The following is a 27354-nucleotide window of genomic DNA, read 5'->3' on the forward strand; positions in this document are numbered from 1 at the left end:
TTAAAAGAACTCTTCAAGAAAAAAGTATGAAGCATATATTATTCTTGTTATATATGAACTGTAAAAATATCCCGTGTGATAAGTCTGATACAACATGACTCGGTTTACACGTCAATATCATGTCCCCCTGGCTAACAACATACATACGATTTATACGTTTATTATCTGTCTGTTAAAAGAACAATATCTTACATCCATTAGATAACACGTGACACGTTTTAATATATCATCTCCTCCAATATAAGCCAATATACAACAATATGATGGAGCATTATCACCATAAGTTTCTTTCATTTCATCACGTCTCCTGTGGTGTGCGTCCTTTCAAATACAAAAACCGGATCCCTGCTCAACATTCAACAGGCTCCATTTCACAACTGACTCGGTTCAAACACCTGCAAAACAGAAACCACAATTAGTTCAGAGCTGTAATTTGTCACATAACTCGTAGAGATATAAATCATTGCACATGCAAAATTTCAGCTAGATCAGACAACTAGAAGTGGGTCAGGGGCATTACTTATTGAACGCCGCTTGTAAATTGACTTTGTCTTAGAATAAAAAAAAATTTTCTTTAAATTATCTTTATTTTTTTTTTTTTTTTACTACTATTAAGTTACAATTTAAAAATGTTTTTCATGTCATTTTAATAATGTTACATGTAAATTCATTTTCAAAAAGTTTATCACCTTTTTAAGCAAATTGATTGTACATTGTCCAAATATTTTTACTCAAAATATCTGTTTACAGTAAGTAATACTTAGAATGTATGAAAATAAAATAAATATCCATATTCAATTATCAACTATGAACAAAAACTATATTCTCCCTTTTTTTTTCGCTTTTATTTCTTTTTCTTTTTTTTTATTTATCTTTTCATCATGTTTCTTTTCTTTTTTCTTTTCTTTTTTTGTTAGATTATTAGTAATAGGATACTTAATGATTTATTAAATATTTTAAAGTCGAAAATAATATTTTATAGCATCTCTTGGGGAACTCGTCCATTATTTGTTTAGGTAAGGATAATGAAGATGTATCTTGAATCACTACACAGATGCAATTGTCTTTTAATCACAATTTCTTGAAACAGGATTGCATTTGTGTTACCATAAAACATAATTTAAAAAATTATATTGCACAAAGTTTGTGCACCTAAGTGCATAGACTAATAAACCTTAATTTTTATTTTAACAATTGAAGTTTTTTTTTGTTTTGTTTTATGGAAATTATTTTATAAGAATTCACTTTTTTATTTCTTAAAAAGTCATCAAATATCTGCACTTATTGAACAAATTTTGGCTAAAGTTTTTGTATTCAGCCATTATAGCAATATTTATAGTGTTAAACTTTAATGATGTTTTGTGAAGATTGAGATTGTTTGTTACAGACAGAACAATTAAAAATGGCTGCATAATTATGTTGTCTGTAATTATTTTTACTTGGATTACTAGTTTGTTTTATGGGGATTTCTAAACCTTTCCATTTTTTTGTTTACACCTAATGCTCATTTACTCTAATTTATAAACTTATTTCAAACATTCAGAAACTAATTTTTTGTATTCTTTTTAGAATGTTTCATGGCATTTACGTGAGAAACCAGTCACTCATTGGAAATCTAAGCTGACCATCAATATTGTTCAAGACGAGTTGTCTTTTCAGCAACATGCAATACCTGGAGAACTGTTTCGTTTCATCAAGTGAGTACAAAGAAATATTAATAGAAGTTTCTGGTTTTTCAACTGCTAATGTTCTGTGAGTAGTTAATTTTTTATCACTGTGTGGTTGAGAGAATAATTGAGCAGCAAATAGGAAGTCAGATAAGCATAGAGGAAATGCAGGTGAAGTATCACTGATGTCATATTTATCGTGAGACAAATACAAGGGGAACCCGTATTTTGCTTTTATGGGTTTAAAGAAAGCTGTTGACAGTGCCAAAGAGATGTCTGTTATACTTTATAGTGGCAAGTGAGTGGTTGGAGCAAGTTGTTTAAGCAGTATGCAGAAATACTCATGTTAGAATTAACACATTTAGTGACTGCTTTAATGTTAAAGTAGGAGTACAAAAATACTAATAGGTTGAGAGCAGATAACCAGTTTGTGTAAAAAGTATAAGACGATGGAAGCATGAGAACTCAAATAAGAAGAAAGTATATCTGGATGATGAAGCTACTGAGGTTGTCAAAAAGTTTTGTAACTTTGGTGATACCATTGAATCACAGGGTAGAGTAGATGTTACTGTGATTGTAGGATGGATGGAGTAATTTCAGGGAACTTTTACCATTACTAACCAGCAGTATTATTACTGTCTACCAAAGAAAGAATCTATCAGACATGTGTATGTAAATGAAACCTAGCCAATGAGAGTTGTAGGCATGCTTTGCATGAAGAAAAATGATACAATGGATGTGTAATGTGAGTCTTAAACACAGGTTTTAATCTAATGATCTCAGAGGAGATTAAAACTGGACAGTATAAGGAATGTATGCAGAACAGGAAACTTTGCTGGTTTCGTTGCATTGAAAGAATGGGATGCATTTTTGAGAAAGAGGGGCAAATAAAGATTTTACCAGTTATAGGTTAGTTTCGAAATCAATTTCTAAAATCTGTATGATTAGTGTGTTTACTGCACAGATTGTGGTTATCAGCTCAGTGATTTTGTCTGAATTCAATGCTGACTGTAATGTCTATTATGTCGTCTTGATCACTGCTGTAATAAAAAGATTTTGCCTTCAAACAAAATCACAATTAAAACTTAAAACAAGTAACAATGTTTCATATTGAGAGATTTAAAATACTTGGTTTCTATACCAAATGACAAACTTGCTATCAGGACTCTGAGCCCAACTGAATCCAAACTGTGGCACAATGATAAAGGCCTTTGTGGAAGAGCTGGAACTCTTCACATTCAAATGTGCCTGACTTTCTTTGTACTTGTAGGGAGACAAGTAAAATGGAGAAGGTGTTATTGCATTAGCAGCAATGTGATGACAATCAACTTTGAAATGTTAACACTGAGGGCCAATTTCGTTCAACATGGTCGTGCGAAGTCCAGCTTTGTTAACTTTGTTTCGTTTTATGTTTTTGTTTATGTTTGTTTTTATGTTTCTTCGGAAGCTGAGATGTTAAAATAAATTATATAGAAATTATATATTTTTTAATGTAAAAATATTGTTTGCTTGCTCTTTTTAACAAATGTTCAAATTTAAGCTTATGGTTCCATCCCAAATAAATCAAGTTAGTGTTACGCAATAGCGTGTTCACCGAAAAGACAAATCCTCTTTTTGCCTGTTTTTGTACAAAACATAGACATGAAGTGACAGTCATATTTGAACCGCATAGAAGTCACTTGAAAATTATCGACTGTTTAATCACACAATATAAAAATTGACTGTTGAAGTTAAAGTAGTTATAACTTTTGTAGACTCTTAAGTAGCATGCAGTCTTAGCATGAGCCCATTTTTTAGCATTGTGTACGTTTACATAAAAGTTGTCTAACATATGCCAGTATGTAAAACAGACACTAAACTGAATGATATTGCATTTATTATTTTTTTTTATTTATTTATTATTTTTTTTTTTTTTAGATGCAGTTACATTTAAAATTATCTAAACAAGTCTTAAGTATAACAGTAATGAGTGTTTGGTTCACAAAATCTTGTTTGTATCAATCTGATTCACAAAATCAATTGTTTTAGTAATTGAAGAAATCTTGGCTTATCATGGATTTAGTTTCACAAGAACAAATTTATTCTTAAGATCGCTAATTTTTTACTGACCAATACAATTATATTTAATATTAATTGCTAAGTTAATAATTAATTTGTGTATTAAATATTTACTATTTCATTTGCACGCTTTCACTTATGCGCAATTCATCTCCTCTTCCAATGGTTTTTCTTGGAGATCTACAATATTTTTTTATTCTTTTTTAGATTCTCTCCTGAAGGCTATTATTTGCCAATTGTGTTTATTGATGAACTTAGTACCAGATTGAGTGATCTAACGGTAAGAAGCTAATTGCAATCACATTTTCTTAATCACAATTCCAGCAATTTTTGCTTTAGATGTGAATTCATAAAAAGTTCTTTTTGTGAAAATGGAACTTCACAATAAATGGGTAATTACTGCTAAGGGAAAAATCTTTAGTCTTCTAAATTGATGAACTTGTATATTGGTTTTGTACAAATTAAAATTCTACAGATTGTTCATAATTTACACACAATAAGTGGAATTCAAATTTAAATTTATGACATTCACTTACATTGCAATACATTTTGCAAAGATATAAACACCCCGTAGTTTGGGTTAAAATAGCAAATTGTTCATATTTGGATTATTTAGACTACTGTTTTCATTGTGAGTGTTATTTTCACAACATTTTAGGTGTATCATGTCAAACTCTGGAATGTTTCTGTTGAACTTGGAAATCTGCATGGAATTTTGGACAGAATGCTTTATCTAATCCACTGAGGTTTCATACTCTCCATTCCATCAGCCATGATTGGATAGTAGTCCTAATTAATTCACAATTGTATTTTGAGTATCACCCGCACTGAAGATTGAACATTCAACCTTCAAAAGAGTGTAATTTTACAACTGAATTTCACCATATACTTTATCCATTATGCCACATGTCCTTGCCTTGAAAATTACACTAAAGATGAGAACAACAGTCTTATTATTAGGATTATTCAATATGAATCTGCAAGCCAATCACAAAAATTCAAAATTGCAACATGTATACAAATAATCATTCACAATGAATCATTTTTTATAAATAATATAATTTGGTATTAAATAACCTAAAAAGGTTGATGTCATAAGGCAGATAAAACAAAATAACAATTAAATTCACGGATTAAATAAATTTTTTTTCACTCTTTGAATCTATGAAACATGATTTTACCAGCCAATGGAGGTCACTTTGGTTTGCATTTTATGTAAAATATTGCAAACTTATGAATAAATTATGGAGCATGTTAAATGACGAAAAATACCATCACACCACATATACGTGGCTGATAGACTTTTTCTTGGTTAAGACCGGTATCAATTTGCTGATTAGTAATGGCAAAAATTTCCTTGAACTTATTCCGCTTGTAGTCAGACTGGAAACTGGACAACCTCATTAGCCTCTTCAACTAAATATACTTTCTCAACTGTGGTTTCAAAATATAGTTTGCATATGAGAGGAGTGACTGCAATTAGAAAGATGAATTGTGAAGGAGAATGAGTAGTGTTTGGCAACAAAGAGAATTTATTGGAACTAAGAAGTCATGCTAATAATATGAATGTTGTGGAAGTGCTATCATTTCTTCTTTTTTTCTGTTTAGATTACAAACTATTTTGGCAAGAAAAGTAAAGTTGATACGACCATGTTGAGTCTGACTATTTGAGAGTTAGATTTCAAAAAAGAATTTGCATATGAGAGTAGTGCTTGCAATAAAGACGAATTGTGAAGGATATTGAGTCTAGTGTTTGGCAGTGAAGAGAACACAGCAAAATTAAGTTGTGCTAATAACGTGAATGTAGTGGGAGTACTGTCAGTTTCTTTTTTTTTTTTTGGGGGGGGGGTTAAATTACATCCACAAAAAAGATTTTCAATAATATTATTTTGAATGCACTTTTTAATTCTGATAATCTTAAGAAAGGGATGAATGATATTCTAAATGCAAGGGATCAAAATTGTTGAGTCACTCAGTAAAATATATATTTTAGTCTAAACATTGTACATATCACCAAAATGGACTTTTTCATGGCCAGTACATAGTATTATATTCAGATAAATATTTTTAAAAACTTGTTCAGCCTGAATTAATTTTTTGTTATTTTCCCTGCTTTTTGTAATAAAATATGGGAGAAGATGGGTTACCGCTTACACTTTTTGCTTTACTATATTAAAGCATGAATATTCATTTGACTGGTAATTCTTTTACTGTTCTATAAAAATTGGCCCATAAAGAAATGATTCAAGCAAAAATAAAATATACAAGTGCCACATACAAATAATTTGGTCTGAACTTTGTAAACAAGATCAATGAAACTAAATATATATTGTAGAGACTTGTTGCATTATTAAATAAAATATATAATTCTTTTCAGATTTGATAGAAAAGAATAATCTATTTTTCTTCAAACTTTAATTTTAATTCAAGTACAATTGTGTAATTGTTCCATTTGTTTGATCATAAAAAAATTAAGATATATTTGAAGAATAAAAATATCTATTTTAATCATCAAATTGCACACAAAGTGTTATTTCTTTTTATTCTGTTTACAAAATTTAAAGAGTTATTGAATGGATATTATTTTTATTTGAGTTTCTTGTGATAAACAAAAATAGATAAAACGGTGAAAGTAGCAGTTCACTGTTTTCTTTAATTTTTCTTATTTTTATTATGCTCTCATCATTATTAAGACAAATAAAAATGATTGTGTTATGATATTCTGCAGTTAACTCAAATGTTGGTTATTTGAAATAATGAAAGTAGTTGGATAGATGTTGTTTCACAACGTTTCAGCCAACTATTTCTCTGGTGGTAACCACGACAGAATAGGAACTTTGAATCTCCTAACTGCATCAACAGCAATTAATGCCTTCCGTAGTTGTTGTCATCTCAGTAATTGGCAGTAATTGCTGTGGATGCAGTTAGGAGATTCGGAGTTCCAATCCCGTCATGGTTACCACCTGACGAAGGCTAGAGGAATAGTTGGTCAAAATGTCATGAAACAACTAATAAAAAGAAGAGGATAATAGTCCTCAATAAATAAAATTAATAAATAATATTCATCTCAATAATGAATTCCAATTAAATAATATATAGAGTTGGGTAGAGTTAAACTTTCTTTTTTCACAGCAAAAAAAAAACTAGCAGATATAAATAAATGCATATTTCATTGTTTTATGTAAGAAGTAATAATTTTAAAGAAGACCTTTCAATAATCCTTTAATTTACTAATTAGTTTGTAAATAAATTGTAGAAAGACAGAATTATTAAATGTTTAATATTTTAAAAAATTATTTGCTTTCATTTTTGGAGGAAATAATTAAAATATTTGCCTTTTTAAAAGTAAAATTATTTTGCTTTTATTTACAGATTAGTTTTAGGCTATTAACTTTAAACTCTAACCAACAGTTAAAATTATTTAAATTATTTTAAAGCTTTTATGTTTTCTTTATTAAATTTTGGCGCAACATAAAAATTTTCAAACTTGTGAGTTAGCTCAAAAATAAGAGTTTTTGTTAAGCCAGTGTATTAACTCTGTTTTGTTGACTTCAGTCATTAAAAGTTTACTATTGGATTGTTTTTATAGCCCATTAACAAGACGACTAGAAAGTTGGAATTGAAGATTACATATTCTCCCATTTCTTTGGGGAAGCTGCGCTTGTGGACTAGTATCTTGGAATCTATGAAAACTATGCGGTTATTGGGTGAGTCCAACTTAATATGGGCATAACCTTTGGTTGATCTTGTTTTAAAAATATTTTTTGCATGTACATCCAATGTTTTAATTGTAATATATATAAAAAAATTTCCAAAATATTTTGCTGGGTATATAACATGCTCACTTTGAGAAATAAATTTGATATTTTGTATTCTATGGAATATTAAATATTAAATAATGTAGGATTTTATCAAGCCTTTTTGATAATTAAAGAGTTTATATTTTTTTAGAATTGTATAAAGTTGAAAAAATCGATTTTGCTTTATTTATATTAACAAGTATCATAAAATGTATTTTTATTAATTGTAGGTTTCAAAGATAAAGATGTCGATGAAGTGAAAGGAATTTTTACAGATACCAATTTGGTTCTTTTACTCATGACATTTGCTGTGTCTGCTTTTCATGTAAGTTTCTAGATTATTATATTAATGTTTTTGTATAATATATGTGTATATATGTTTCTCTGTATAAAGTTTATGTTTGTATGTTCAGAATTCACTCCTAAACTAATTAACCAATCGTTATCAATCTTGGAACACATCTGCTAAGTGTAAAGTTTTTTTTAATGTAAGCTATACATGCTTTCAATTAGTTTTTTGTAAAGGGAGGAGGACTTTGTGAAAATTCAGATACCTTCAATTTTTTATAGATTTTAACAATACCTATTAGACATCAATTAATAAATATTCTCCATATTTTAGTTTCTATGGAATATATTAAAAGAGTTTTAGTGCACATAATCTAGGCACAAACTGCCATTTAAAAATTCAATTATTTCATGTATTTAATTTAATCTATGGTCATCAAACACCAACTAAGCAGATTTCTCTGAAGTTCAATTTCGTAAGACCATTTAAACCTTAAATATTAGACATTTTCTAAAATCAAAATCATTAAATAAGGATTCTTGACACAAGGTTTAGTAACATTCTATCTTGATTTTAATGTTTGTAAGGAGACCTAAAAGTGGTGCAAAACTTGTTTGGGAAAATTTTCTAGTGATATATACTTGTGCAATCACTAAGATAAATTAACAAAAAAGGGCTACCATATTTTGTATGAAACTGCTTCCAAATCAAAATAGAAAATATATTTCTCAGGCAAGAAAAAAAATTGAAAATAGACCTAACAAAATCCTAAAAAGAATGCATTAAATATGTGCCTTCTTATGCCTATAGAAGAAAGGCATATATCCTCTCTTTAGTCCATTTGCTCCAGAATTTATCGCGATAACCATGTGATGATGTTTAGCAGTTTAAACAATGCACATTCATATCAAATAATTTCTATATCAAACTGCTCATATTCACACAATGAGTGGGAGCCAACCATTTACTGAGTTTATATCAACTCAAATATTTAAAGTTAACTCTATCATCTTATGACAATTGAATCATCTGTTATTACCTTCTGATGTTTGCAAATACATGCATGAATTACATTGATAATGTATGTTAGTTTTATTATATAGATATATATACTAGCAGGGAGGGGTGCCCGGTTGTACAATACACTTAAGTATATTTTAATTTGTCCAGATTTTGTATATATTAATATAGTCATGATTTCAAAAGTAAAACAAAAGTATTTGAGTGCCATCAGCTAGAATTGAAACCAAAACTGTAGCATTCAAAGCTGATGATGTTACCACTGTATTAACACAACATGCATATGAAGTGATTAAAAATAAACTAAGATGCATGTACAAAATGTATAATGAATTTTTTTCAATTTTGACCCCTTAAAAACTATTTTAACCGGCTAAAGACCCATAAAAGAACGGTCCATAAAAAAATCTAATCATTTAAGGCCTTTAGTGCCGCTCTACAACTTTTAGTTTCAAAAGAGATAGTTTGAAAATATGGAGACATAGTGAGTTTTATAAATTATATATATATAAGCAGTTTACACTCCAAAGCCAAAAAAAATTTTTTATTGCATATTTTATTTCAATTTTATTTTTTATACAGAATTTCATTTACTGCATAAACTACCAAAACTCAAAATATTTCTTGGACATATATTGTTTACAATGCTTCCTTTATTTAAAAAAAAAAAAATTGAGAGAGAAAAAAGAGAACAGCTTTTAATTATAAGTCTAAACATTTAAGTGATTTTTAACAGATTAATTTTTTTTTTAAGAAAATTCTTTTAATTATCCGCAATTTCATTTTCTTATGCTTAAAATAAAATGTAAATTTATTTTCTTTTTTAATTAAAATTAATTATGCTTATTTTTCATTGAGGCAAAAATTCAGTTACTATGTTGACTTTTTGTATCCATCTATTATATCTATTGTATCATTGTTTTATAATTATTCTACGACACTAAAATTCAGGTTCATATTTAAAAGATAATGTAAAAATTCTACAAAAGAATACAAATACTGAGGTGTATGGTTGTCATAACGAATGTCTCTTTGTAGCATATTATCTTGAAACTTTATTAAAGAAAATGTACTAAACTGATTGTTAAAAAATTTTGGATCCAGAACAAAAAAAATGCCAAGATCATTACATGACAGATATGAAGAGAACTCATTTTTATTTCCATGAATTAATAGATTTAGAGAGAATGTGTAATCTGATAAAATAGTACAGACAACTTTGTGTAGAGGTTACGTTTTTTAAATGTTTTCATTTAGATGTTACATAGGAAAAATGATATACCAGTATAACACATTTCTGATTTCTGCACACAACAATTTCATGTTTTTTGTTTTTTATATTTTTATATTTCTTTTGCTCAACAGCTTCTGTTTGACTTCCTGGCTTTCAAACATGACATTAATTTCTGGCGAGGTAAAAAGTCTATGGAAGGCCTTTCAAGTCGAGGAGGTAAATAAATTGTAGAAAAGAAAATCTTTTTTCTTTTTTATTTTGTATATTTGATTTTAAGAGAAAAGAGTAATTGTTTATATTGAAGGATTTGCTTCTTTAATTCATTACCAATGTGCCTAGTTGTTCTAATGGATACTGTCACAGTCTATGGAACTGTTTGTGTTGAGTTCAAATCCTCATAAATCTATTGTGTTTATTTATGTACTATCTCATGCACATGCAAAACCAGGGTGAAAACAAGATATTTCTTGGGAGGAAATGAATACTGGGATGAAAGATTTGTTTGGTTATGGTACCGAAACCTGGAAATGAATCGAGAACTGTTTGATGTGTTTGATTAAGTAATTTCTCTCAATAATGACAGTGACAACGTTTGCTATAATTATATTATAATATCAGCAATAATCCTTGTCTCTCCTCTTCACTGACAACATGAAATGGTTACTTTTAGTATTAGCAATAATCCTGGCTTCTTCATCAACAACACAAGATAAAGAACACCTTTCAAAAATGCACATGAACAATGTGGCATCCAAAACAAAATTGATTTTCGCGCAAAAACTTGGTCGCTTTTATTTGGACATTTTGGACTCCCAACAGTGACTATTTTGTATGATCACCCATGCCTCATAATCAAACGGTTCTAAGTTTGCATCTGCCTGCAGCCAATATTTCCTTACAGTGGACGCATGCTAATCATGGCTGCTTATCCCTTGGCCTCTCTGCACTTTCACCATATGGCAAAAAATGATAATTTGTGGATCACTACATCTTCTGATAAAGTGGCACATTGTGTAATGAACAGCATCACTTTTTATAATTTCTAGGAGATATGGATCCACAGAACAAAGATTTCCCTAATAATGCGGTATGTGTTGCAGGTGATATACAATTTCAACAACTGTGTAGCTCCAGAGGCAGTTATGAATAAATTTGATGTCTGCTACCACAATCATCTGAGAACCATCATTGGATATAAATTGTCATATTATTAATAAGGATCCATATACAATATGCAACATCATTCCGTTATCACCAAGGATGATGATGCAGCTAAAGAGTTGTGTGTTACACATACCAAAATAAATACCTGTTTTAAAATCCTTTGAATTTACAGTAATGGGATCTAGTAGATACTGTGCATGAAGAGGCCATCACTGCACTAATCTGCTTGATAAGCTGAAAGCCCACCTCCAAAATCTAGAAATGAGAACTCTAAAGATTGTGCAAGCAATCGAGACCTTCACAAGGGAAAAGGGCAAAATTACAATTATTAAAGAAGGCCTGAAAGTTGTAAAAAGTTTTACAATTCCAACACCAGAATAAAGTGGAATCCTCATGCCCATTAAGAAACATGAAATCTACAATTTCCCCCTAATTATGGATAATATATTAATTAGTATTCAGAGTAACGGTATACGGTAGATATTGCTTTAGAATTAAATAACTAAGAAGAGTTGCTTTGCAATAAAGCAGTTAAACAAAACCAAATTAATCTTTTGACTATTCTATTCATGACATACCGTTAGACAATCACAAGAGATAAATATCTGTGTGACAAAATAACCGCATTGAATAAAATCATAAAATAAATGTAGACACAATAAGCTTGATAATTGAAAATGATACTGAGCACATACTTTAAAAACAAAATGTACAACTAACTGGCCTTGAAAGCTAACTGATATCTTCTGGAAGGTAGTCTATAAGAAATTATAGTAAAGTAAGTGTTGCACAATTACTAACTCCACTTCTCTTGATTCTTATTGTTTAAGTCCAGTAGTGAGTAAAAAAAAAAAATTCCAAATGACTGGAAATAATACTAGTATGAGCACAGAAAGGATTGATATTATCTGTCTCTTAGACTAGTTCCCCTATTAAGACTCTAGTCTACTCTATTATTTCATTCAAAGCTAGAGAGTTGGAGAGAAGACATGGGTTCATATTTTTTCCTAGTGTATTAAAAGAAGTTATTTTACAATCGCTTCCAAACTGATGCTATTTTTAATTGTATATAATAATAATCTTTTAAATTTAAACAAACGTTTTTTTAATTAGAATTGTTTTCAATTTGTTTTTATTGCAGTTGTCTGGCGTTGTGTCTCTACAATTATTATTTTCCTTTATTTACTTGATCAAGAGACAAGTTTATTAGTCCTTGTACCATCAGGCATTGGTGCTCTTATTGAGGTAAGGGAACTTTTTTTTTCTTCTCCATCTTTCTTTCATAAAAATTAGTGTTAAGGTTACACAAAAACAGAACAAGTTTTGGATGGAACAAGAATCTCAGAAGCCGAGAGATTTAACCAGGTTGTTTATTTTATTCATTGATTTTTAATATAATGAAAGATTTATTTAAACAAAACTGGAGAGAATATATATTTTTCTTGGGAGATTTTTATTTAACAAAAAATTTTAAATAAATAAATAGAGATTGTGATTTTTTAAATGAGAATTTTGGATGCTCATCTTTCTTGTCTTCAGTAATTGAAAGAAATCCTTCTAGACTTGGGCAATTTTTATGCATCAAATCTTTAGTTTTATTTATAAAACTTTTAATAAACAAACGAAACATTGCATAGTTTACAAACTTTTTCATTTTTTTCTGTTAGCAACAAGTATAAACAAAATAAGATTTAACAAATTTATTTACAAATCTTTTTATAACTTTTACTTAAAATATTTTCTGAATATCACAGAAATTCCTTTTAGGTAGAAATTTAAGTAAGATTTTCTACAACTGAGCATTGATTTAATAAACCATTTATGATGATTCCAATAGATTTCTAATGTCTGCATATGGACTTGATTTATATGATTCACAAACTAACATGAATGGTTTACAATATAGTGGGAAAATCCCAAATCATTCTCTATGATGCTATATGATTTTCCACTCATCACTTATATCATGAGATTAAATTAGAATTTAATATTTAAAAAAGTTATTTTTAAATAATTTTTATTGTTGAAATCAATATTTTTAAAAATATTTAAATATAGTCAGTCTAGTAATTTAAATTTTTGTATCAATTCAGAGTACTGCTTTCTTGGTAGGCCAAACGTTTTTATTTTATATTTTTAATTTAAATCTATTATTTTATAAATTAAAATGAAATATAAATCGCATAATTGTAGAGAATAAATTTAAAAAATAATTTAACAAGATAAACACAATATCTGCATTTATCTAGCATTACAAGTTGATTTTTTTCTTTTTAGATAATTGTTATTTTATCAACTTGCATGAAAAGAGCTATGTAAAAGATGCTTAAAACCGTTTGAATTATGCAAGTATCATCAGTAGTTCAAAAGTTATGAGAATTTTAAGTTCCAAAATTTAGGCTTTTCTGTAGACATTTTTCTTTAGAAAAAATGGACTAAATTCGGTAATTTTGTCACCATTTATTTATTTTTCAAGCTATTCTCATGAAACTTGGCATTCTTATGTAAACTTGTGTGCTCTTTCTGATTATACAGTCAAGTCTGATGTATCTCTTTACCATAAGCCATGAATTATAAATTCAGATGTACAAATTTCAATTTTTTTTAAACTGGCACATGATATCATGTGGGTGTCTATTTATGAACAAAACTAAGTATTATAGTGGTATTTAAATATATCCTTATTGAGAGGAGAGCTTAACCTTGGGTGTAGCCATTGAATGCCTAAGGAGCATTCATGGCCAGTATTTACTACTCCCTTCAAAGAAAAGAAAAAATTGAGTAGATATGAATTATTCTCGGAAATAAATCAAAGAAAATTTTTCATATAGATTTTGGATTTCTGTAAAAGATGGAAATTCCCATAGTCGACCAAAACTTATGCATTTTGGGACCAGTCCAATTTTCAATTTTGTAAATCCTCTCTATCTGGCCCAAAATATACCCCTATTTTCTGAGATGCAACCATAAATCGTACTCTACATGAATCCTCGAATGTAGCTTCCACAATACCAGGATACCAGGAATCCTAATAAACAACTATATATTCATCAGTTGATGGTCATTTTCGTCATTTCTACTCAGTTGAATTTTCAATAAAACAAGAATGTAAACAAAGAAATAAAATGGTAATTTTTTACCTTGTTTCCACCTTAACATTTAAAATGATTACTTTTATAGTTTTATGGTATGCTGAAAACGAATATCGCATTTAAATTTTCTGCAAATAAGTAGTTTTCCAGATATTAAGCAATGTCATTTCTTGTGTTATCGCTGGTGGTCATCTTGGAGCGTGCAACTATGAGAAACTATGTGCAAGAAACTATGCACAAACACACATACCAAGATGTCCACCAGCAATAAACATAAGAAATGACATTGCTTAATATCCGGAAAGCTACTTATTTGCGGAAAATTTAAATGCGATATTCATTTTCAGCATACTCAAAAACCTTAAGAGGTAGTCATTTTAAAGAAAAATGTTAAGGTGAAAACACGGTAAAAATTTACAAAATGCATCACAATGAAATTCTTTATTGAACTGCCTAATTATTTTTATTATTATTTAGATATCATCAGTTAAAAAAAAACAAAAAAAAAAACTGTTTTGTTCTACAGATTCGAAAAAATGGTCTTAACAATGAGTTAAAAAAAAAAAAATTATACAAAATACTATTAGAAACCCAACCAATAAATGTCACAAGGACATTTATTGGTTGGGTTTCTAACAGTATTTTGTATATTTTTAAGTCATTGTCAAGATTTCAAAGACATGAAATACCACATGGTTAGTTTTCTTGTGCTTGTGTAACACTAATTGTCAAAATAAACAAACATTTTATATTAAATAAATACACTAAAAACTTATCCAACTAGCTAGATGAGTAAATTATCTTTCCTTTGTTAATTATTTGGGTGCTTATGCACTTATGTTACCGTGCTAATTTTTCAAATAGTATTTTCAAGTAAAATTCAAGTTTCACAGTATTTTTTTTTTAATTTATTTGTTAGGTGAAAGTACAGAATAGTTAACAAAACACCCTTCCCTCCCCATGTTAAGAGTGGGTTTCTAAATAATATTATTTCAGCATGGTAGCATAAGTGCAAAAGTACCTAATTTATTTATTTATTTTTTTTTAACCACTAAAGTACAGATAATAAGTAATAAATACAATGAAAACGGAGCATTAAAATACACCTACTGCCCCCCCTCCTGCAGAGAGTAAAAGTCCTCCAATAGGGCTTCCTGTTCATATGTGGGTGGTAACCTGTAATGCTTAAGGATCATATTCAAAGGTACTATAAGGACATGAACGTCAACACAGCATTTTAACCCTTGTTTTGGCTAAGATGGGTGGTTGAACAGACTCATTTCAGTTGGTTATGTCTTGCACTAAATCAGACAAACATAAGAAACTATCATGCTCCCCACATTAAACTGATATAGTAAGTAGTGGCTGAAGGGTTAATCAAATTGCTGAATAATGGACTCCACATCGCTGTAAAAACACAAGTTTTTCTAAAAATGAAACTTTTAGAAAAAAAATGGAAGAAATACTGGTGCTTAAATCCATTAGCAAGGCGAGTATATTCCTCTTGTATCCCTGTTGTGTTGGGGCGAATGGGTCCCCAGCCCCAACCCTTTCCATATAGGGAGCAGTAGGGATGAAATAATTATATACATAAATGTTATACAAAAAGGCTCATAAATGAAACCATTCCAAAATAGGTCATCATCAGCTCTGACTCTAAAACAGAAAACCAAACCAAACCTTTTCCTCTTTTATAGTAATAGAAGCAACCGAAAAAGAGCCAATGGTTAAGGTATCACCATTCAAAATAGAATACTATCAGAAAAAAATCAAATCAAAAATAGTTATAAAAAAAAAAAAGCAGTAACAGTACACTGCTAGTAGTATTAACAAGCCAAAAACAAGCTGCAGAAATCGACAAAGGGAGACATTTCGACAACCAAAGAAATCAAAATCTACCCCCACAAAATGTTGAGTACTAATAAAGGAGTGATCAGGAACACTGGCAAAGATTAGGATTGACCTTAAAAATCAAAATGTTATGTCAAAAGAATCCAAATTCAAAGATCTGGTGGAATCATAAATATAAACACCAACATCCTAACATTTAACACTCGCCACATTCTGAATAACATTAAAATAGAATATGAAAAAGTAAACACTGAACCTATATACCAAATCTGCTAAGATGCCACAACTGCCAGAGATATGGACACCATTGAGACAGATGTATACGTCTTTCAGTCTGCATGAAGTGTGGGGATAATGAGATGCACGCAGATTGTGAAAAAGAGCCGAAATGTGCTAATTGCCAATAAGAGCGTAGCACAAATTGCAAAGAGTTTGACAAATGGAAGAGAAATTAGCAAAATAAAAAAACATGACTTTCTAAGAAGCCCATAATCTAGCCGAAAATGTGAGACAATTTGAAATAACCAAAAAATACATACAGTATACTACTGAACCAAAATAACCATACAACAGAAGCAAAATCACCCAACATCAAACTGAAAGATATTATGAAACTAATTAATGAAATAAGAGGAAGTCTCTTCCATGAAGAGTTTAAAAAAATATATATAAAACAAATCGTTGAAAATAAAGATTATATAAACAAAACCAAACAAAGCTCTCAAACCAAAATTCTACCCTCAAAACTCATAAAACCCAAAAATACTGCAACAACCATAGAAACAACACTTTTTACAGGAAAAAAGTGTATAGAAGTATTGAGTCTTTATAGCTCAAGGTGAATATTGTCTGAAGATAGCAGTTTCAATCCTACCCAAGCAAGCCAGAAGATTAGTATGCCAAAATGTTGTGAAATAACAACTCTGGAAGGTAATTATTACTGGGGATACAATTAGAAAACTCGGCATTCCTATCCCATCGCGGTTAATTACCTGAAGAAGGCCAAAGGATTAGTTGGCCGAAACATGGTTAAACAACAACTTAGAAGATGAAGATAACCATCCACAAAAGAATGAATACACAAATTATGAAGCTTCATCTCGAAGGATTCCAAAAACAAAAATAGAACCATCCAAAATACTTTCTAAAAGAAATAAACTTATTCACCAAAATATAAAACCTCCCAAACTTTGTGCACACGATAACACAACAAAACCATAACATAGAACCAGAAAAACCGAACCAAGAACATAACCATTGGCACTGAATTGAATAAACCACAACAAACAGTATACTATCCACCAACAGGTGCAGCGCTTAAGACAACCAACTCGCTCAATAAACTAAAAATATAAGAACTCTGCAACATATACAAAATAGCTTCTCACAAAATCTGCACGACCTTAAATGACCAGTTGAATAGTTGGTAGGTCGTTAAGCATAAGCAAACCAACCAACCCATAAGTGACTTGAATGTCCTCATTTCTGCTGTATCTTTTGTGAAAGTTTTCATAATGAGAGCATCATCTTTTCAGTCGCACAGTCTTGATAAAATCTTCGATGCCTGACCTTATTTCCCTTTACACATATTTTCAATTTTATTTCTTTGCTTTGTACATTTTATTTACACAATTGTTTTGTTTTCAGATATGGAAAGTAAAAAAAGCTTTTAAGATGACCATCACGTGGAATGGTTGGAAACCTTTGATTGAAGTAAGTTTAATCATCCAATCTTTATGTATCAACTTTTATTTTTACCAATTTCAGAAAGTAATTCAAACATATCAGTAGAAATAATTTGTATTATTTGTGCTTGAAAATGCAGATACGTTTTATTCCATAAAGAGAATCAATATATAATGAGTGTTTAGGTGATGTCAATATACCTCTTATGTTGAAAGTATTGCTAAGGTTAATAAAAGTGAATTAATGTTAGTTAAGACCGGTTTTCAAGTAGCATCAGAAGAACATCTGGCGCTACCAGATCAGACTGTCTGAAGATATCAGCTTTCTAGCTTAAATTCACTAAACATTGATGTTATTGTTTTCTTTTCCTTTTACAAAACTCAATCATGTTCTGCAAAGCCAAAAAACTAAAACTAAACACCACGAATAAATATTTGTCGATTTTAAAAAACTTGAAGCATAAAAACTTTTGCCAAAATGATTGAACTTGAAAAAGGCTGATATGCTGTAAAACAAAACAACCAAACTAAACATCATGAATAAATATTTAAAGACATAAACAACTTAAAGCGTAAAACTTTTTTTCTAAAATTACAAGATTTGGCATTAAATAATCTTGAAAGGGTTGATATGCCGTAAAACAAAACCAAATGAGAAGCGCAATTAAGCATGATAGCAAAATTAAACTTTAAACAAGATTGTTACAATATATAATATTGCTGTTATCTTTAATTTCACTTAAAATTAACATCTGATGAATGTTAAGTGAATGAAGGGGACAATTTATGGAAATTAACTGCTCATCTTGTTTTAATTAACTAATTAAAAATTGTATAACAATCAACATTTAAATGATATGTGATCAGTTACAAATATGAGATGTGTGCAATCATTTTCTGTTGATATATCATTTGAACATTTAACCTTGCAATTACTTTCTTTTATGCCCCATTTTTTTGTCTTTGCCAACAATATAATTCAAAATATAATTTTGAAATATTTTTAATCATTTTTTTCACTTTTTAGTTTGGGACAACAACAGATAAAGAACAACAAACACAAGCATTTGATTCTCAGGTAAGTTTTCTCTGATATTGTATAGATCACCTATACAATATTGTGACAACATTCAGAAACAAAGTTTAAAAAATACCATTTAAATATCAAAGGGAAACATCAAAAATTATATTTTATTCCATGCTGTTGTAGAAAGGAACACAAGTGAGAAACTGGTTAACCTTTGAAAATAAGCCTGGGAGAACATGTAAACCTTATTAGTGGTGCTATAGAGAAGTTGGGTATTACTTATAACCTATGAGAAGATTAATTTATGCATCAGAAGTACACCCATTCATGAGGATAAGATCTGTAATTATTTTCTATTTCAGTCTACCATAACTTTTGAATGTTTTTATATTTTAACATTATTATTACTTAATTTTTAAATTGCAAAGATCTCTCACATCAGCTTTTTTGTTTTAACAAAGCCTGTCTTAGGTGATACTGAAGCAGAAAAGATATAAAACAATCACAGCAAAAACTCTTCTAGCTATAATCAATGTAAAATAATTTTCCTTTTTGTTTTCTGTGTACTGAAGGTTAAATTGAACTTCCATAAGCAGTTTCTTTCCAAGAATTACTCATCTGTACCATAGGACTACTTTCCAACTGACTGCAACATAGTCATTTTTAAGTCCAATATTAACAAATTCCTCTTGAGCAGTTCTCTTAAATAATCAAATTCTGCCCAGTTTCAATCATCTCCAATCCTCAAGATGTTGTTTCACCGTCCACCTGACAAACTCATTAATCCTTATCCTTGAGTGGCCTTTTGGTCTTCATAAGTGGTGACAGTACCAAGTAGAAGAATATACAGTTTGTGAGTAGATCTTTGTTAGATTTTTTTAGTTGATTTCTTTATCATGTAATTTATTAGTAAAACAACAAAAAATGACTGCAGTTTGCAATTGATTGTTAATATCTCTTGAAAACTTAGCATTTGTCTCTCTCTTTTCAGGCAATGAAATATCTGTCATATGTGCTGTATCCATTATGTATAGGTGGAGCGTGTTACTCTTTAATATATATACAATACAAAAGGTAATTTTATACAATTTTTTCTTAGTTGTGCATTTCTTTGCAAAATTGACATTTCAATAAAAAAAGTAGGGTGTATAATTAATGGCATAAAATATAAGTGTCATGATCATTGTAAATCCACGATATTCATTTATATACTAAATACCATCAGGAAAAGTATGAACCCCCCCCTAATGTTTCTTAATTATGGCAATATGAATTCAATAAATTAACATTGTTTTGGCATTTAATAACCCACAAAAATAATTTGTTTACAATAAAAATAGAAAATATTTTTTAGGGCATAGTACATTGTTGCATTCAAGTGGAAGCATTTTTTCTTTTAAGAAATGCCAGAGTTTCTGAAACTTGCAATAAAAGCGTTACTGATTATCTATGACATCTATTTTACAAGTGAATGTATAATTTTAGTGTTCAAGTATACTGAAGTTTGTGTGCATATATAAGCTGCAAATGAATTCCAGACATAAGTTGGTGAGAGATAAGGAAAAAAGGAAAGTTTCATTTTTATAATATTAAGATTTAGTTTTAATATTTTTGGATAAGGATTTTATTTACTAATTTGATTGTGTAGTGTTAACAAAGATGTAGTTTTTAATTCAATCAATTTGTGTTATTTGAACAACCGTTCTTATCTTGGATGTTATTCTCACATCATAACCTTCGACTTTTTCAGGTATATCTAGTTAAACTAGAATCTACAGAATTTCAAACAGAATCCTTTAATATGTAGGGGTAGCTTGTTCTGGTTCCATTAGTTATGGTGCAACAGATAAACATGCTTAGTAACAATCAGTTTTAAGTGAATGTCTTTTGTGGTTTAACGTTCAATCCTAAGTATGAGCGATATGAAGAATACAATTAAAAATGACTTAACGCTTCAACCTGGTCATGGTTGATGGAACAAGAGCAACAAGCTACCCCAGTGGTTAAATAAAGCATTACATTTGAAATTCTATACAAATATTAGTGTTTGACAAATGTGCCTGGAGAAGTTTGGAGATTACATTAACTGAAACATTGAGAACAACATTCAAGATGAAAACAGTAGTCTAAATAATACAACTTACCAATCCTAATCTAAAAAAAATTCTGAAATATAATTCAATCAGTTATTTCCAGCAGGAGGTGACCATAAACATGCTTATAAAAAATGTACATACATTTAATGTATGTGTGTTTGTAGCTTCTTGATAGAATGTTATTAAATTTGGAATTGAATCTTTTAAATAATTGAATTCAATTTTTATTTCAGTTGGTATTCATGGTTTGTTAACAGCTTAGTTAATGGTAAGTATCATTCAAAGTTTTTACTGAAAATAATGGTAGAATTATTGATTGTAAATATAAAAATACAAATTTAAAGTATTTTTATCAAATGTGTTATATTTAAAGTATTTTTATCAAATGTGTTATATTTAAAGTATTTTTATCAAATGTGTTATATTTAAAGTATTTTTATCAAATGTGTTATATTTAAAGTATTTTTATCAAATGTGTTATATTTAAAGTATTTTTATCCAATGTGTTATATTTAAACTTGAAATCAAATAGTATTTTATTACAGAATGTTTTAACTTATGTCAAACAAACTGTTGAATGAAGCAGTTAAATTTGAGGTTGCAACCTGATCTACATTAAAGATCTCACCAAACTTTGTAGGTATGAGGAATAAAATTTATTCAAGTATTTTGAGAATAGAAGGAAAGAATACAATCCTCCATCAACCATCTTGCTTGTGACAGAGTGGCAACAGGGGAGGGAATGACTGAGGTGTTTGCTTTGCCAAACCAAATTCAATTAGTGTTATGTCTTTGATGGAAACCTTTCACCACATGCCTCCAATGTTGGTGACCAACAGGCTGGACCAGTTTGGAGCTAGACAAAGCTGTCGTAGCAGCTCAATCCACAAAATGCAAATCATGGAGTTCTGTAGTGACATTGTTTCATATGGTATTAGTTTGGCATCAATGATTACTCATCGATCATGTTGTCTGATTAAAATCTGTGATTGTTTTCATTGTAGTAAATGTACACATGTGACTCGTACTTGCAGTTGTTAGCAATCATAAGATTGTTTGAATCGGCAAAATAGAGGATACGCTACAGATGCCATACCGTGTGCACAATGTTTATTTGCAACAGTACCAACGTGGAAGTTTAGATCTCTGGCAGCCACAAGTGTGAAGTCCTGTGGCATATTGAAGATATGCTCGTCAAGTAATACCGAGAAAGCTTCTTTGACTCTCATGAAAGTTGGTCGGTTCGTATTGTGCATACGTTGAGAAAAAGTGAATTAATCAGTTGCTGCATTGGTCCACATCATCAATCATATCGCAATAATTTGGAGACACCACAATGCTGATTCTGCCTTTTGTTTTTGAACCACTGTTGTACAGGAGTTTGTAACTGGTATATATGTTCATGCTTTTGGACCCACTCCGTGTTTCCTTGATGGTGTTCATATTAATGTGTCTCTGCTTGAAAGTAGCAGCTAGTTTACACAAGTGTCTGATGAGGGTGCTGACATACAAAGTTGTGAAATGAGATAGTGTAGTTTCTTTAGCCCATGTCACCCTTGTGCATTTGTTAATGCCTTTCAGAGGAGATGGAGAGGGTTCTTTTTTACAAGTTGTTCATAGATATGAGCAAGATCACTTCCACTTTTACTTCCATTAGCATGCAAAGTGTTTCGTAAAAACTTATTAATGGTGATACAACATCATATGATGGTGTGTTGTTCCATCTGTCAGCAGAGTTCCCAGAGGAAAAATGAAGGCTTAAGCTTGCCATTGGTTGCTGATCAGGCATCGTGGTTATGGTTATCAGATACTGATCAGATGCATTTCTGAGTTTAATTAACCCCTAACAGTGTCTGGTAGGACAGGCCACCAGATTATATCCGCACATTGGCAGGTTACGTGTCCCGATGATGGGGAACAGATCCTATGAAGTTTCTGATAGGGACCGTATCCGTAGCCTTTAAATAGTCTTGAAAAAATAAATACATTTTTCTTGTAAGTGAATGATATACTATCATTACCTTCTGATTTATAAAAAAAAAAAAAATAGTTTTTATTTTAACTGCTATTAAGTATTGAACTTGATTTAATATTTTCATTATATTTATTTTAATCCATTTTTTCATTCACCTTTTAATTGTGCACCATTTTATTAGTGGTATGGCATTTAAAAATTGTTTTTACATATCATCTAAATAATTTTTCACATCATTAAATCAATCTGTGAATAAAATAGGCATAAAATGGCATTAGCTTTATTTCTGCATTCTCCTAAAACTAATTCCATATTGTGTACCACTGGATAGAAATAAGATCTGAAAGATCAGCACATTCCCTTCGTTTTTAATTAAACATTTTAAAAATTCCAATTTATTTTTGATTGCAGGTGTATATTTGTTCGGTTTTTTATTTATGCTGCCTCAGCTATTTGTTAATTACAAGGTAAGTTTGGTTTCAAAATTACAAGGTAAGTTTAGTTAGGACAATTCAATGTTTATTTCATTAGTTTTACTTCAATTAAAAACAAAACCAAAAACAACTTAAAAACATAAATATACTGCTAATATAAATTTCTTCCATAGTTTGACTTTTTCATTCAAATTAAAGATTCTGTATTTAAATAAGAAATAATTCTTGATTTGTTTGTGACTTTCAGTTAAAATCAGTTGCTCATCTTCCATGGAGGGCTTTCATGTACAAGGTAAGAGAATGCCTCACTTTTGTTTATCGTACATTACTATTCATTTCTAATCCTTATGTAATTAACATTCATATGTCTCTGCTTTTTATGGTATTAAAATAAAAAATTATCAAATGTATCACTTAGGAAAATATGTGATGTTTGATACTGACCACAAATAACAAAATTCTTGGATATTCCTTTGTGTCAGTGATTCTGTCTAGTGCCTGATCCTTCCATATGGCAAACTAGCAGTTCTATCTAGAGTCTGAACTCTCCATGTTGTAAAGAAGTGGTTCTGTGTGGTTTCTCCACGTAGTAAACCAGCGGTTTTGTCTGATTGCTCCAGGTGGTAGACCAAGGATTGGAGCTCAGTTACCAATATTTTTGCAAGTGACAAGAGATCATTCTCCACTAGTTTGCGAAGTTAGTTGCATTGGAAGGAATTTTATGTATTTTTTTAAGACAACATCCTTTGAAATTTTTCCATTTTACTTTTTATGCCTTTCAGAGGAGATGGAGAGGGTTCTTTTTTACAAGTTGTTCATAGATATGAGCAAGATCACTTCCACCTTTACTTCCATTGAAGTTGTACCTGTACCCTTGCTAGATAAGAGTTTAGCTTTTTGTTTACATTAAAAGTAACATTACAGCAGTGTCTTCAATTGTGATTATAGAGATAAGAACTTACCATAAAGGTGTTAGTGATTTGCATGTGTGGACTCATTTAAAAATATAAGATATGACAACAGTGAAGTAAAAATTTCATCCACTATGTATTAATCACAATGATTCTTAAATCAACAATTTAACAAAGAAAACAAAAACTTCGACCTTAAATCATGTGTTGAGATTGACTGATGCAATATTAATGAAATATTGTCCCATTAATAACTTAGCAGTGCTCTTAAAGTTTTATTCATAACATTTTCAAAGTTCAAAGTTTCTTTCTCTTGTGACTTTTTTTTTTTTTTTTTTTGCTAGGCTTTCAACACTTTCATTGATGATGTTTTTGCATTCATCATCACTATGCCAACAGCTCACAGACTTGCCTGTTTCAGGGATGATGTTGTATTTCTGATATATTTATACCAAAGATGGTAAGTTTGTTGTGTAAGACTTTAATGCTCATATTATTTAGCAGCTTACTAATAATACAAATTATTAATCTTAGGTACGTGCAAAATGAATGCTGATGCTCAAAATGAATAAACATTTTGACTCCTCCCTTTACTTAAAAATTCACCCAAAATCAGGAAATTAATTAATTTTAATGAAATTTTCAGTATTTATCAAATAATGATCACAGAATATATTGAACCCATTATTTTTATTTAAATCTTAGTGAAGATGTATTATTTTGTTTAAACAAAAAATACCTTTATTAAAGTTATGGTTTTCAGTAGTAAAAAAAAAAAAAAATGAATGAATTTATTTTTGCTATTTTTATGAAAATAAAGCATCATAATTTGTAACAATTTAAAATATTATTGAATTTTTACAGGAACATAACGATAAAAGCCCTTAAAGTCTGTATTAATGAATTCGATATAACTCGAAGAAAAATAAATTTCTCAAACTACTGATATTATCATTGAATTAAGCATTGTTTATTTAATATTTTCACAAAAAAAATGATAATAGCAAAAACTTTCTTTTTTTTTTTTTTTTTTTTTTAAATACAGATTTTGCATAATTTTTATATGTAAAATTTTAATATTTACCTTGCTTAACTGAATGTGAAACTTTCAGCGTAACATAATTTTTATATAATATTGAATAATTAAAAACAAATTTAATTTAAAAACAGGACCATAGAAAAATAATTAAATTAAAAAATGGTAAAAATTATACAAACGTTCAGAATAGGAATGTATGGATGCACATCTGGGAGAAAAAAAAAAGAAAACTAGCATCCTCCCCTTTAATTACATGACATCATTTTCAGTCTTTCGACTGGCTGAAATTTTGGGCTTCCGTATATTTTGTGTTTACAAAACTTTCGTTTGTTGCATTTTGCGAACGGCAGAATCACTTGGTTTTGGGGCTAATTAATGTATGTTTTGTACAAACAAGGTGTTTTTTTTATTTAATTCAATATCTTAGGACTTTCCTAATTATCTTTGAAATAGACCCAGAAAACTAATATTTATCTTTTTAAAAGATTTTTACAATGAATTTATTTAACTTCAAAATTTAGCTGAATTGGTTAGCTCGCCGTGAAAACATTTTTCATAACTTTTTTTCACGTGTACAAATAATTTTGGAAATTAAGTTTAGCCTTTAATCTTTCAAATACAATCAAAAAGTAGTCGGAAACCTACAAAAAAAATTATGATAAATCGGCTTTCAAAACTAGGTCCCTCTGTCATTATCCGCCCATTTTTGCCTGTGCCTAATTAATCCTCATCTCAAAACTTTCAAAACACAATTTTCTTTTTTGCCGACTGAATCTTTTAATAAAATTCTGAGACCATGCACATGTTTGTGTATTTATCATGTCAACATAACTTTGATAAATACATATTGAATTATTTCTATTTAGTATTGAGAGGTTATTTATTGAAATCAAAAATGCAATATTGTAAAATAAAACAATTTTTAAAAATCCTATTTAAAAAAAAAATAGTTTCAGAATTAAATTCACCAGAATGCATTTTGGTTTATTTGGAAAAAAGTAATTTTAATTGCTTATTAATAGTTGAAAAAAAAAATAATGACTTATTTCGTAACACTTTGAAAATTTAATATAAAGAAAAAAGTGAAGAAAAAAAAAGTAAAAAAGTACTCCTGGGAATGTATATAGCTTGGTTATAAATGTTATTTGTCTTCTGATCTTAGGAGAAAAAGAATAATCACTCTTTTTTTGTTTTTCTTGTAGGCTGTACCCGGTTGACAAGAGTAGAGTAAATGAATTTGGAATATCTTATGAGGAAGATGCCAACACAAAGGATGATAAACAAAAGAAAGAAGACTAATTTATGACAATTAATAATAATAAAAAAAAATTTGAATAACTTTAATCTCTCTTCCATTTTTAGAGAGTGCTAAAAGTTGTTTAGCTGAGCCAGTATTGGCGATTGTCTCCCTTTGACACTTTCATTTCTAATTTGGTGGTGGATAAACATTTTTCTTTTTTCCATCGCCTCCATCAACTAATTTTTTTTTTTTTTATATCATTAAATGTTGATTAAAACTTAAAACCAAAAATGTTTTACTTTCTAATATTTTTTCTTTTGTTTTAATGTTAAATTCTTTATTTATGTTCAGTATCTACTAGTGGTGGGACAATTCTAATATTTTTTCCTGATTCTGTTTTAAATTCCTGATTCGATACCATTTCCAAATCTGATTCTTTTTAAATTTCCAAATATGTAGTCATAGAATTGTTTTTTTTTTTTTTGTTTTTTTTTACTTTTCAAATTGCCATAAAAATCCATATGTAATGTGTGCATATATTTTCACAAAAATAAAAATACATGTGTAAGGGGGGGGGGCATACATTATATTTTCCCCTTAAAAGTTTTCCCTGTAATTGATTGAAAGTAGCCAGGCAACTAAAAATATATTTTTCTTTTAAAAGAAAGCCAATTTGCAGTCGTTCACTATAAGTAGATGAGAATGTTTTTATAAACAGTTCAATACAGTAATTATTTTAAAAATTAAAATAATGCAAAGATAAAAGAAAGAA

General features: G+C 29.4%; 1 protein-coding gene across 2 annotated transcripts in view; it reads left to right on the plus strand.

The window, feature by feature from the left end:
- Positions 1 to 26873, plus strand: part of LOC145277802 (lipid scramblase CLPTM1L-like) — a 54798-nt gene extending 27925 nt beyond the window's left edge. For both annotated transcript variants that reach the window (XM_080129653.1, XM_080129654.1), the window contains exons 5-18: positions 1570 to 1697; positions 3933 to 4005; positions 7315 to 7432; positions 7756 to 7850; positions 10200 to 10284; positions 12374 to 12477; positions 17823 to 17888; positions 18888 to 18938; positions 19879 to 19961; positions 21217 to 21251; positions 23370 to 23425; positions 23640 to 23684; positions 24648 to 24763; positions 26545 to 26873. In XM_080129653.1, the coding sequence (XP_079985779.1) occupies positions 1570 to 1697; positions 3933 to 4005; positions 7315 to 7432; positions 7756 to 7850; positions 10200 to 10284; positions 12374 to 12477; positions 17823 to 17888; positions 18888 to 18938; positions 19879 to 19961; positions 21217 to 21251; positions 23370 to 23425; positions 23640 to 23684; positions 24648 to 24763; positions 26545 to 26641 (1152 nt within the window). In that variant the 3' untranslated portion in view covers positions 26642 to 26873. The remainder of the gene's footprint in view (positions 1 to 1569; positions 1698 to 3932; positions 4006 to 7314; positions 7433 to 7755; positions 7851 to 10199; positions 10285 to 12373; positions 12478 to 17822; positions 17889 to 18887; positions 18939 to 19878; positions 19962 to 21216; positions 21252 to 23369; positions 23426 to 23639; positions 23685 to 24647; positions 24764 to 26544) is intronic.
- The last annotated feature ends 481 nt before the right edge of the window (positions 26874 to 27354 follow it).

Source organism: Euprymna scolopes, chromosome 6 (genome assembly GCF_053919585.1).
Source record: "Euprymna scolopes isolate OS-2025 chromosome 6, ASM5391958v1, whole genome shotgun sequence".
Taxonomy (NCBI): Eukaryota; Metazoa; Mollusca; class Cephalopoda; order Sepiida; family Sepiolidae; genus Euprymna; species Euprymna scolopes.